At 49.6% G+C, this 12,500-nt stretch overlaps 1 protein-coding gene across 1 annotated transcript in view; it reads left to right on the top strand.

Moving 5' to 3' along the window:
* Positions 1-2,063: 2,063 nt before the first annotated feature.
* Positions 2,064-12,500, top strand: part of LOC125947166 (protein abhd-3.2-like) — a 45,469-nt gene continuing 35,032 nt past the window's right edge. Inside the window, exons 1-4 of the mRNA XM_049671551.1 lie at positions 2,064-2,173; positions 3,169-3,460; positions 7,535-7,801; positions 11,314-11,436. Coding sequence (XP_049527508.1) covers positions 2,064-2,173; positions 3,169-3,460; positions 7,535-7,801; positions 11,314-11,436 — 792 coding nt within the window. The remainder of the gene's footprint in view (positions 2,174-3,168; positions 3,461-7,534; positions 7,802-11,313; positions 11,437-12,500) is intronic.

Raw genomic sequence — 12,500 nt, 5'->3', positions numbered from 1 at the left:
GAAGATGTTTTCTCGGCTTGACGCTAACGCCGGATTCCATCAGATACCACTGGATGAGCAGTCTTCCAAAATATGCACCTTCGCAACTCCCTTTGGCCGTTATCGGTTTCTTCGACTGCCTTTTGGCATTTCATCGGCAAGCGAAGTTTTTCAAAAAGCGCTCAATGAGGTATTTGATGGTTTGCCTGGCGTGCGTGTATATGTCGACGACGTGCTCATTTGGGGTGCTACCCGAAAAGAACACGATGACAGGCTCAGAAACGCACTACTAGCAGCAGCAAAAGCAGGACTGACATTCAACGCGTCAAAGTGCTTGTTCGGCGTTGAAGAAGTTTTGTTTCTTGGTGACATAATCAGCAGCAGGGGCATACGCCCTGATCCTGCTCTGGTCGAAGCTCTGCTTAAAATGCCGGCACCACGAGACAAACAAGCGGTACAGAGGCTCTTAGGCGTCGTCAACTACTTTTGCAAATATGTGCCGTCACTATCCCAGCGCACTTCTACTTTGCGTTCGCTGTTGAAGCAAGATGTTGTTTTTGACTGGACACCGAATCATGAGAACGACTGGCAGGCTATATGCAGAGAGCTTAGCGAATCGCCACTCCTAGCGATTTTCGAACCAGGCAGAGAAACGAAAATAACGGCGGATGCCTCGCAGTACGGTGTCGGTTCGGCGCTGATGCAACGTCACGGGAGCGCCTGGAGACCTGTGGCTTACGCTTCAAGAGCTCTTAACGAATCCGAACAACGTTATTCACAAATAGAAAAAGAATCTCTGGCGTTAGTTTTTGGATGCGAAAAGTTCTATCACTTCGTATACGGTCATCCTTTCATTCTTGAGAGCGACCATCGCCCACTGCTTGACATATCAAAAAAGGCCATTGCTGACATGCCACCAAGAGTACAGCGTTTCTTTTTGCGGTTATTGAAATATGATTACACCTTGACTTTTGTTCCCGGTAAACAGATGGCTGTGGCCGACATGCTTTCCCGGGCACCTGCTTCTGAAGACGGCGCTGCCTCTCCCACAAGTGACGTCGAAGTTCATGGAGTCACAGTAGTATCGGCACTCGTGAGTGAAAAAACCATCTCAAGGCTTGCAAGTGAGACCGAACGTGACGTATACCTTCAGCAGGTACTTCACAAGCTTGCGAATGGGTGTGCCGTGGAAGGTCCGCTGAAGGCGGTGGCTTCCGAACTCTCAGTGGTCAAAGGGATCCTTCTAAAAGGAATGAAGGTCGTAGTGCCAAGTAGCATGCAATTGGACATACTAAAGCGAGTTCATGCAGGGCATCTCGGCATCGGAAAATGCAAAGCCAGAGCAAGGCAGTTGGTATACTGGCCCAATCTAAATTCTGATATAGAAAGACTAGTTCGCAAGTGTTCAGTATGCCAGACTTATGCTTATAAGCAGCCGCCAGAACCACTAATCATGCGTCCAACACCGACACAAGCTTGGTATCGCGTGGGTGTCGACTTGTTTCAGTATGGTGGCCAGCATTATCTCTGTGCCTATGACGCAATGTCGAACTTCCCGGAAGTTGAACTATTATCCAGTACAACGGCCAGTTCCGTGATACAAAAATTGGGAGCCATATTTTCCCGTTATGGCATACCAATCGAAGTCTGCACAGACAATGGGCCCCAGTTTGCCAGTAGTGAGTTCAGGCTATTTGCTCAGCAATTCGATTTCAAGCACATCACATCCAGTCCAGAGTACCCTCAGTCAAACGGCCTTGCCGAGAAAGGTGTACAGATAATTAAGCGCATCTTGAAAAAGACAAAAGCGGCGAATGAGAACTTTTGGCTTGGCGTCCTGAATTACAGAACAAGTCCACTGGAGGATGGGCGATCACCAGCGGAGCTGCTGCAAGGAAGACGCCTGCGGACCCCCATACCAGACTTCGGACCCCTGGTGTCCACGCGAGTAAGGAAGCACAGGCAGAGCAAACACAATAGACGTGTACTTCCCGACCTCGGGAGCAACGACTCCGTTCGCATAAGGGGAAAGACATGGATAAGAAAAGCCAAGGTTCTTGGATCATCGGGGCCTCGTTCCTTCCATGTGCGAACAGAAGACCGGAACATCCTGCGCCGCAATCGGCAGCACCTCTTGGCAACGAGCGAGCCTTTTGAGGACACCTCCGACGAAGAAGATTACGTCGAAGAGCAGGTACCTGCCTCTGTAGAATCTCCCACGACCGGCTCGCCCATGGTAGTGCCAAGTTGTCCGCAACCACCGTTGCAGCCAGTTCTACCGCAGCGAAGGTCGCAGCGGCAAACACGTCATCCGGAACGTCTGGGATACGATCAAAAATTTCAGCAGATAAGTCAACGACGTTGAAGGGGAAGATGTATCGTATCAGGCCCAAGAGCGCTTCCTATCTTTGTTGAACTACACGTGCCTTTCTTTACTATCTACTAAACCCCTCCCCCTTTCCCTTGCTTTGGTATAAAAGACTGACAACAATAAACACAGGCGTTCACTACTGTCCTGACATATGTGTGGGTTTCATTGAACGTGGCCCGGCTGATACAATTAGTGAATATTGCTTAATTTGTCGATTATGCAATTTATCTTTGGCAGGCGGGTAACGTCCACCGTGTCGAGTAATCCAGCTCAAGGACTGAAATTACGCCATCTTCCACAGACTATATTTAGAAATTTCTCTATGATTTAACAAACGGTATAACGCCCGGGTAAGCACTGTCTCCAACATCGCGTATGGCCGTACGAAAAACGACAGTGCATCGCAGACCAGGCTAACATAATTCTATAGATTGTGGCACCAACTTGTAAAACCAAGGACACCTTTCGAGCCACCCTTTTCTCATCTTCAGAAGCACTGTCACCATGATTGCATAATGCACTGTCATGATTGCATGATTGCACTGTCACCAAGAGTGCATAATACCCGCCGTGGTTGCTCAGTGGCTATGGTGTTGGGCTGCTGAGCACGAGGTCGCGGGATCGAATCCCGGCCACGGCGGCTGCATTTCGATGGGGGCGAAATGCGAAAACACCCGTGTACTTAGATTTAGGTGCACGTTAAAGAACCCCAGGTGGTCCAAATTTCCGGAGTCCCCCACTACGGCGTGCCTCATTATCAGAACAGGTTTTGGCACGTAAAACCCCATAATTCAATTTTTTAAGAGTGCATAATGTAGCCGAAATGCGCAGTGGTGGCTTCCGCGGCTGTCGTACCGGCGCGAGTTGTTCGTGCTCTCGGACCGGGGCCTGGTCGCGCTCGACTGGGTCAACGAGGACCAGCCGGGTCCCGTGGTGCTTCTGGCCGGCGGCGGCTTCACGGACAGCCAGAGCCGGCCTTGGCGTGCGCTTGTGCCCGCGCTCACCGCGCTCGGCTTCCCCTGCGTGGTGGTGAACGGCCGCGGTTGCGGTGGCGTCCCCCTCACCACGCACCGTATCACCTATGCGGCCAGCGTCAGCGACTTCGCGGAGGTACGCGTGGCGCGACGCTTGGGATGCTTGAACGGCTGCGGTTTGACTACACTGTACTTTCGGTGCAGTATGATTTATTAGTTGTAGAAGTACACGTACGCGCGATCTGCTGTTACCACGGAGGCAAGCGTGAGAGTGCCCGGATATAATTTTAGGTTGCTTATAAAAAAAATGAGTGTTGGCCCGTTCGCATGATTTAGTGCCTGTAATGAGCTCGGATGATGTGTGCGACGAAACTGTGCGCACGAAATAGCGCACCTGAACGGCAGCCACGCATGTGTTACCGACGTGCCATGCACACGTGTTTGTGAGCGGAATTGCCAATCAAGAAGAGAAGCGGCACCTTTGAAACCTGCTTTTCTTACCCTTTTAGCACAACATTGCTGGTTTTTGCGAAGGTACGTATTGTCCAAGCATTCATTTTTCTGCTCATTGTTCCGGTGAGGCAGCACCGCTGTTATCACCTGAATAAGTCGCTCGACTCGACTGATAAGAATGTTCTTATCCATTTTATGGCTTGCTGCTGGGATTGCAAAATTAAATCGATCGCGAGAAAGTGCGCCTACGTGGCGGCGAAAGGCGTGAGCACGCTGAATATAACGTTCTCGCCCACAGCAGTGGCACGAGAGCAGTCGGGCTTCTCAGAAGGCGGCACCATCTCACTGCGACAAAGCCTTTACCCAGAGGCAAGCTTTAGCCTATTTTCTGTATTTTCGTATGTAACATGTAAGTACGTGCTCGTTTGAGTCTTGCTCTTAGATGTGTATTATAAGTTAAGCCATGCCAGGAGCAGTCTCAAGTGCACGTTCTTTTGGGGTCGCGAGTAGCGATGACAGTTGCCTTTCAATGGAGTGACGCGTGGAGCGCTGATGCAGATAGGCATCAAAAGGGACCAAAAGTACAACAGCTTACCGCGAGAGCAACCGCGCAGATTATTTGCTTTACTGCGTGAATTTCATGCTGACGAACGTTTCCGAACAAGAGCTTTGCCAAAACTTGTGCAGTGAAGTTCAACTAGCTTTGTGGCCGCATGAGACGCATTTACCGCGCTCACTGCAGTGCGTAGTCGTGCGACAACTGTGCAATATGACGGAAGCTATCATTATTCAGTGATATCTCGGAGTACAGGTAGGTTGTTATAGCTGAGATAAAAAATTCGTAACAAGCGGTACATATATCGTGTTATTGGGGATTGATCAGTCTGCCACAAAAGCATTTAAATGCTGGAAACTGAAAGCCCTGAAAACGGACGAAAGGCAGACGCTGACATGAACGCAAGCACAGACCCCGAAAACGGAAGAAGAAGCCCAAGAAAGCTATTTGCTTAGAAAGAAAAACAATTGTGCAGGAAACATCCACAATGATTCCAATGTCAGCAAATAACCCGAACGTAAGAACTTCCGAACGATCTAGGTGACAGTCCCTCCCCCTCTCCTTGCCGCCCATCTCCGCTAGTCGGTCAACTCGGTGGCCTTTAGCAGGCTCCTTCTGAATTACCGTGCCCCTAGGTCGCCCAAGATTCGGCCCGCTTTCCCTCGACACTTTCGTTCGCCTTCCGGGATTCCATTCCTGGCAGCCGTGGAGAGCGGAAGCGTCCATTGCTGGCTCTTCCTGGTTAGGCAGCGTCAACGCCGTCATCATCGGACGGAACGCTCGCCTCGTTCCGGGAATCCAGCAAGGAATCTCGTTCACCGCGTTGTCCACGATGGGCTGGCCACCGCCGGATGGCTAGCGAGACCTGCGACAACGAGTGAGCGAACGATCGAGCGGCAGTTTGCCCTTCTCCTCTCTCCCGCCGACTCGCTTGCCACGGAGCATGCGCCCTCTCTTTCGCCTTCCCGAGGCCTACGAGCGAGCCAGCTAACGAAGCAAGAGTGTGCCCCTCACACTTCTTCCTGCCGCTTCTCGTCACTCAGTTGCTTGAGAATCCCCCCCCCTCTCCCTTTCGTCCATTTTCGCAACTTCGTTGCCCGAGAGCACGCGCACTTTTCTACGACGCCTAACTCTGCAACCCGTTGCAGAGTTAGGCATCATTTCCTGTTATATACCACTATCATCATCTTTCCTTCGGCTCATTTCCTCGCCCAAGTCCCGCCACCATCATACCACCGACCTACCAGGACAACGACCGAAACAGCTAAAGAAAACGATTCGCTTTAAAGAAGCCGCAGTTTCGCCCGAAAGACGAAGCATCGATGGCGATAGCAAATTAGTAGACATCTATGCGAAGTAAGGATAGTAGTTTTATCAGCCGTATAATCTTCTAAGCATTCGCTTACTAACCAGATTAACAAACATGGCATCACGCGCGCACTAGAAAACATGAACACATCTAAGTCTAAGACCACAGAAACTTGCTGTCAAAACCTTGAAACGAGGAAGTGCGGCAGTAACAGCGAGCGAATTCTTCGTGCTGCCTCTCGCTTCTACGCGAACTAAGCGGCGAGAACACAGCGCACACGAAGCTATCAGCACTCGGCGCACTCTTTCCCCATCGCAGATCGCTTTCAAGATAGTGCCAGCCGCGCGCGGCCGCCCCAAACGCAGCAGCTGCTTCTTTAGAAGATACACCCCCCTACCCGGTGCCTTGCGCGCGATGCAAGACGGCGTGTTTCCTCCCCGCTTTCCTCCCTTGCGCGCGCGAGATTGAGCCGCCATCGTCGGCTCACCCTTGCACGTAGAGCATACGGCATGCGGCGCCGCAGTTATCGCCGTTGTACTTTATACGGAACATCACGGCGACGGCACAAATGCGCCTGGAGTGCCCGTATAATTGCTATCGCAATATACGCGGGCACTGGCTTGAAAGGCGGTTGCGCAAGGAAAGCGACTGCCACCTCTAAACCTTCAGACGCCCCTACGCTTTCGCGCTAGATTATCACCACCATCATCATCAGCCTATTCATGTCCACTGCAGGACGAAGGCCTCTCCCTGTGATCTCCACTTACCTCTGTCTTGCGCTAGCTGATTCCAACTTGCGCCTGCAAATTTCCTAACTTAATCATCCCATCTGGTTTTCTGCCGACCTCGACTGCGCTTTCCTTCTCTAGGTATCCATTCTGTTACCCTAATGGTCCACCGGTTATCCATCCTACGCATTACATGGCCTGCCAAGCTCCATTTCTTCCGCTTAATGTCAACTAGAATATCGGCTATCTCCGTTTGTTCTCTGATCCACACGCTCTCTTCCTGTCTCTTAACGTTAGTCCTAAATTTTTCGTTACATCGCTCTTTGTGCGGTCCTTAACTTGTTCTCGAGCTTCTTTGATAACCTCCAAGTTTCTGCCCATATGTTAGCGCCGGTAGAACGCAATGATTGTACACTTTTCTTTTCAATGACAGTGGTAAGCTCCCAGTCAGGATTTGGCAATGCCTGTCGTATGCACTCCAACCCAATTTTATTCTTCTGTGAATTTCTTTCCCGTTATCAGGGTCCCCTGTGAGTAATTGCCCTAGATAAACGTACTCCTTTACAGACTCTAGAGGCTGACTGGCGATCCTGAATTCTTGTTCCCTTGCCAGGCAATTGAACATTATCTTTGTCTTCTGCATATTCATCTTCAACGCAATTCTTACACTTTCTCGATTAAGGTCCTCAATCATTTGCTGTAATTCGTCTCCATTGTTGCTGAATAGGACAATGTCATCTGCAAACCGAAGGTTGCTGAGAAATTCACCGTTGATCCTCACTCCTAAGGCTTCCCAGTCTAAGAGCTTGAATACTGCTTCTAAGCATGCAGTGAATAGCATTGGAGAGATTGTGTCTCCTTGCCTGACCCCTTCCTTGATAGGTATCTTTCTACTTTTCTTGTGGAGAACCAAGGTAGCTGTGGAATCCTTGTAGATGTTTGCTAAGATATTCACGTAAGTGCGTCTCAAAAAAAACGGTTGGCGTTCACCGGCAAACTCGTGCCTGAACTCGCTTGCGCGAGATCACGTGCGCTTAGCATCGGCGCCACCGCATCACCGCTGAAATTAGGGCCTCTGACCACCAACATCCCACTACCGATCACCATGCAAGAACGGAAGAGCCAAAGAAAGTTGTTCACTCAAACTCCATCGCCAACGCGTAGGTGGTGGCCGAGGTGCGCAAGCGCTACCCGGAGGAGTGCCTGCTGGGCGTGGGCGTGTCCCTCGGAGGCCTGCAGCTCGCTCTGTACCTGTGCCAGTGGGGTCCCCGCGCGCAGCTGGACGCGGCGGTGGCCGTGTCGCCTCCTTTCCAGATGGGGCTGGCCAGCCGCAATCAGCGTAAATGGGGGACCAACATACTGCTCAACATCTGGATCACCCGGCGCTTCGTGGGTTGCCTGCGCGAAAACCAGGAGGTGGTGCGCTCGGCCGTGAGTACACACAGCACACCTAAATCAGCAACGAGATTTCTATGGATGAAATCACTATTTTCTTACTCGTTCGAAAGCTGACTCGCCTTGCTGCACTGAATCCGCGGCTCACAGAGCGTTTCTCTAATTGCATACATAGGCGCCGGACAGCCTGCGATTTTTCCTACTGACGTGGCCAGCTAGATGTGGCAAGAAAGGCTGCAGGAGTGCGTTAAATCAGAAGCTCGCAGATTTGAAGACTTTTACCTAGTACATGACCACAATTTTGCTAGCCAAGTTTACCGTAAATTATAAGAAAATCACAACTATTACTCTTGACGCGTTAAACGCCTTTCGTTTATCTTTAAACGTAAAAAGAGTCTTTCCGTCCCATTGAAACCACTTAAGAACACGCATTTTCTTCCGACGAAGAAGACTGGTAAGGCACGGACCGGAAGTTTCACGGAGCCGCACGGTCGCTGCTGTTATCGTGTGCGCCAAACAGTATGTAAAGGTTTCTACTACAATTTCTGTAAGAAAAATTGCGTTGCGATCGCTCAGTTTCGGTCGGAACGATGGCTATAGTACATGGATTGACGTGATCTTCGGAGTTGCGGCTTCAGACGTCCTTGTAGCTTCATTCACTACGCATTATAGGTTTTTATTTGGCGGAAATCTTGAAGAAATTTTATTTTTATCTAAACCCAGAAGCAATAAGACAGCGTACACACACAACCACGCTGAAGTGCTGCTTATACAAAGCTCATGGTTCGCGAACTCGAGCAATAAACATTTTCTTCCTGACTATGTAACCGCTTATTATGGTGGAATGCCTTATTGCGGCAGATGGCAACAGAACGGCGTTGACCAGATATTTTTGGGCAAATGTTGTTATCTGCATTGAAAGTCCTTGGAAAGAGTCTGATGCTAGGATGGACACCGAGTAAACACATCGTTTGCGTAACTGTGGGAAATGTTCTTACTATTTGTAAAAACAGCCACATCTGAATGAATTCAGTTTCGATTATTCTTGTTATTTTTAAAACGTGAACAACCCGAATTGTATTATTATTATTATTATTATTATTATTATTATTATTATTATTATTATTATTATTATTATTAGTAGTAGTAGTAGTAGTAGTAGTAGTAGTAGTAAACCGTGCTAGGTGCCATCTGTATTGCAACATGGCACCTAGTACAGTTGTTTGCATTCTCTGCTCCCAGCCTTTTTATGGCACACAGCAGTTTCCTTGCTGTACTTCATGCGAAAAACGTGCACAGGTGAAGTGGGCTGCATGGCCCAATGAGGACCTCGAGCTTCTGAAGTCTGGTGAGGGTGGTTTCAACTGTAGCCTGTGCCAGAACGCCAGCACTTCAGCGGTCAGGCTTAGCGCAGCACAGGACCAGGCGCCTGTGCTTGTGAATCATTGCGCGGCATGTCAATGCTAGCGCGAAAGCAATGAACAAAGCTTCTAGGCGGATTTCCCAAGCCCCCCCACCAAAAAAAAGGTACCGCAGGAAATGACCGAATTGCTGGGTGAGAACAGAGTGAGAGAACTGTCACCCGTTCGACCGAAAGGCGCACCATTAACTACATATATGAGATCATTACTCGTAGTATGTTTCGTAGTTTTATTGCCGGTATAAATTGCGGTAAACATTCGCTAACCAAGAAAAAATTCGTGGGGCCGCAACATTCATATGGGGACGGATTACCAGTTAAGCTGTGCTGCATACATGGGCTTCATACCTGGGCTGCATACATTAAGAAATCATACATTTTTAACAGAGGAGCTATTTGTGGCTAGAGTTCCTTGCATTTCTCGTCTGCGTCCACAAATATTTAGGTCCCACGTGAATGCGCTCGTGCTCACGCATTCGTTGTCGTCATCTTCCACAGCTGGCTCGGCACCCCTCCGATATGCATGTTAAGTAGATTAGTTATCAATGGCCACCATTTTGAAGATCAGTAGACTCCCAGGTAGAAAATAAAGGTTTCTCAAAGATTTGCTGCTGTGTGACCCGCGTCGGCCATGCCTACGTTGGCACCGCCCTCTCTTTGTCGCCGTTCCAAGCGCTTGAGTATCTAGTTTCCTTTCCTTCCGCTGTCCCGTTGTGGCGGTGCCATCGAACGCCACGCGTGTCTAGTTTTCTCCGGCTCCTCGTGGCGGTGGTCCCGTCCTCCAAGCGAATGTATATTAAAAATAACGGAAATACAAGTAGCCATTCTCCGTTTTGAACTTCACTTCTCTTCTGTCGTCGTAGTGGGGAGGCCGCATATAGTCCGGACTCCCGATGAGCAACGCGCTTACTTGCTAACCAGCTTCACAGAGTGGAATGCCTCATGATGTTTTTTCACACGACACCACAGTACACCGACACAAACGCCGCCGCGGTCACCGCACCCCCCATGCGCCTGCCGCAACCGCTGCCACGACCTCCGACGTGTATGCCGATAATACCTCAGAAGCGCAGGCCACGTGCGGAGGCTGCCTTCGCCACAACCTCTGCTGAAGCCATGCCGGCACCTCCGATGCGCGGGACGTTATAACCACAGAAGCTCCGGCCACGTGCACAAGCGCCGTCGCCACACTCTTTCCCCCTCTCCCCCTACCCATCTCCATTGCTGTAGCGTCGTCGCCGCACTATTGCCCCCTCTCCCTACCTGCCTCCATTCCCGTCGTGATACGAACGTAAGTCGCCCAGGGTACCCTCCCCCCCCCCCCCCTCTGGGAACGCATGCAGGGTTTACATACGGGTGCTATAGAGGTAACAGTCAATTCAAGAGTCATGAATAGATTTTACTTGATGAACGCGAGCACTAGCTGGCCCAACGATGGCCTGATGATAGCCGTCAGCGCGGAACATGCGTGTTCGCCCAAAGCGAGCGTTTCGTAATGCCGCTCGCTTCACCACTTCAACTGTGCCCCGTGTAGAAAACTAGTGACGTCAACTACAACACTATACTTGCCATACGACCTCCCTTCCGCAGCAGACGACCACCAAAATGTGGTGTGCATGTCGCATATGCTCTCGGCCGCGCGACAGACACGCCACGCCGCCGCGCACAGCCACGAGCCTTTCTAGAGGAGACGGCGCGTGTTCTCCTCCACTAGCCCGGTAGAGGTGCAGTGCTGGATCCATCACGCGACATACGAAATGGGGCGTCCGGGATGAGGGCCTCATCAAGGCACCAGCCTCCTCGGATCATTCTGGAATGCTCATTCTGTCAGCGGCGTGACAATGAACACATGGAGCCAAGCGCGCGAGCCTTTAATTCTCCTCGCAATGAGACATTACTCGGAAAACAGCACGGTGGCGCCGACGGCGATCGCGAATACAAGGCTGAAGTGTCTGTATAATCTCTACCGCTATAAAAAGCTTGAAGATTAGCTGAAGCAGAACTGATGGGCTCTCTTCAAGCATGTAAGAAATTGTCGACAGGTCACAAGTTTGCTATTCATTATTCAATTTTAATCAACAAATCGCTCCTTCAGATTTCTCATTTGCACAATGTGATTTCTTCGCAGAATGTAATCCGTGCCGACAATGTGTTCAATTGCTGGACGCTGGCCTCATTCAACAAGCACTATGCGGCTCCCGTATTCGGCTTCGCTTCTGTAGAGGACTTTTACGAGAACTGTAGCCTCAAGGTAAGAACACTCGACGTTTCACGTTTTGGTCGTATGTGAAAGCTGTTGCATTTTTTGTAACGCTCTTCTTGTGTTAAATATGCGCCCGCATTTTCAAAACCTTTCCATAGATGTGCGTGTGCGTCCCCCATATCCATTTGAAATATCTACTTCTAGCTTTGTTTCTCGATCAGTGAAAACATGAGTAGCAGTGGAAGGGACACTATACAAACTGTTTTGTTTTCTTAGAGTTCACAGAATGTTCAAAATTGTCCAAATGTTGTACAAAAGTCAGCATTGAGAACTCTCACCCGACCACTCTGCTTCATGCACATTGCGAGAGGATCGACAAAAAGACAACAAAGGACATTCTATAGCAGTTAACGCTTTATTGACAGCACATTTAAATACCTGAAAAGTATGTTTATTTTCTATTTAAGTACGCAAGATACACTGAGAATAAGCATAATAAACGAAAAGAAAAAATACAACAATTCGCGGGAACTTTTTAGCAATACGGGGGAAACCCCAGGAGAAGAACTGAATGTGTGCTTCACCCAGACCCACCTTAGGCGTCGTTTGGAATTTCTACAGACAGCCCTCAACATATGCGAACCACAGTTGTACATTACATTTTTTCTACGCCACGCATTTGACACCGCTGCCACCGAAGATCTTGGTCTGACTCCTCTGAGCGTGCTTTAAAAAACCGAATCATGTGCCGAAGGTCTATTACTTTGTCCTTTTTCCTAACCTAAACCTATATAAATGATGCTTGCTGCCTCTTATTCAGTGCGGACCTAAAATATTTAGCAAGAAACCTCGTGCTCCGTGCCAACACTCAGCTAAAAAATATCCCTACAGGCAACATTCGTCAATAAATGGCTCATTGGACTGGGCCGTATACAGTCGAGGTCGTGTTACCCAAACATATGCGCGCACCGATTGTCTGAAGCAAGACAGCCACTGCGCTTTCCGGTGAAGTGGTAGCACGAAAATATATCAAGCGTGGCGCAAGGACCAAATTCAAAATTCCATACCGTGCTTACAAAACAAATCGAAATGATATGATAAAAATCGCATGC

The sequence above is a fragment of the Dermacentor silvarum genome, chromosome 7, assembly GCF_013339745.2.
Source record: "Dermacentor silvarum isolate Dsil-2018 chromosome 7, BIME_Dsil_1.4, whole genome shotgun sequence".
Lineage (NCBI taxonomy): Eukaryota > Metazoa > Arthropoda > Arachnida > Ixodida > Ixodidae > Dermacentor > Dermacentor silvarum.
The sequence above is the reverse complement of the archived record's forward strand: the minus strand, read 5'-3'. Positions and strand labels throughout refer to the sequence as shown.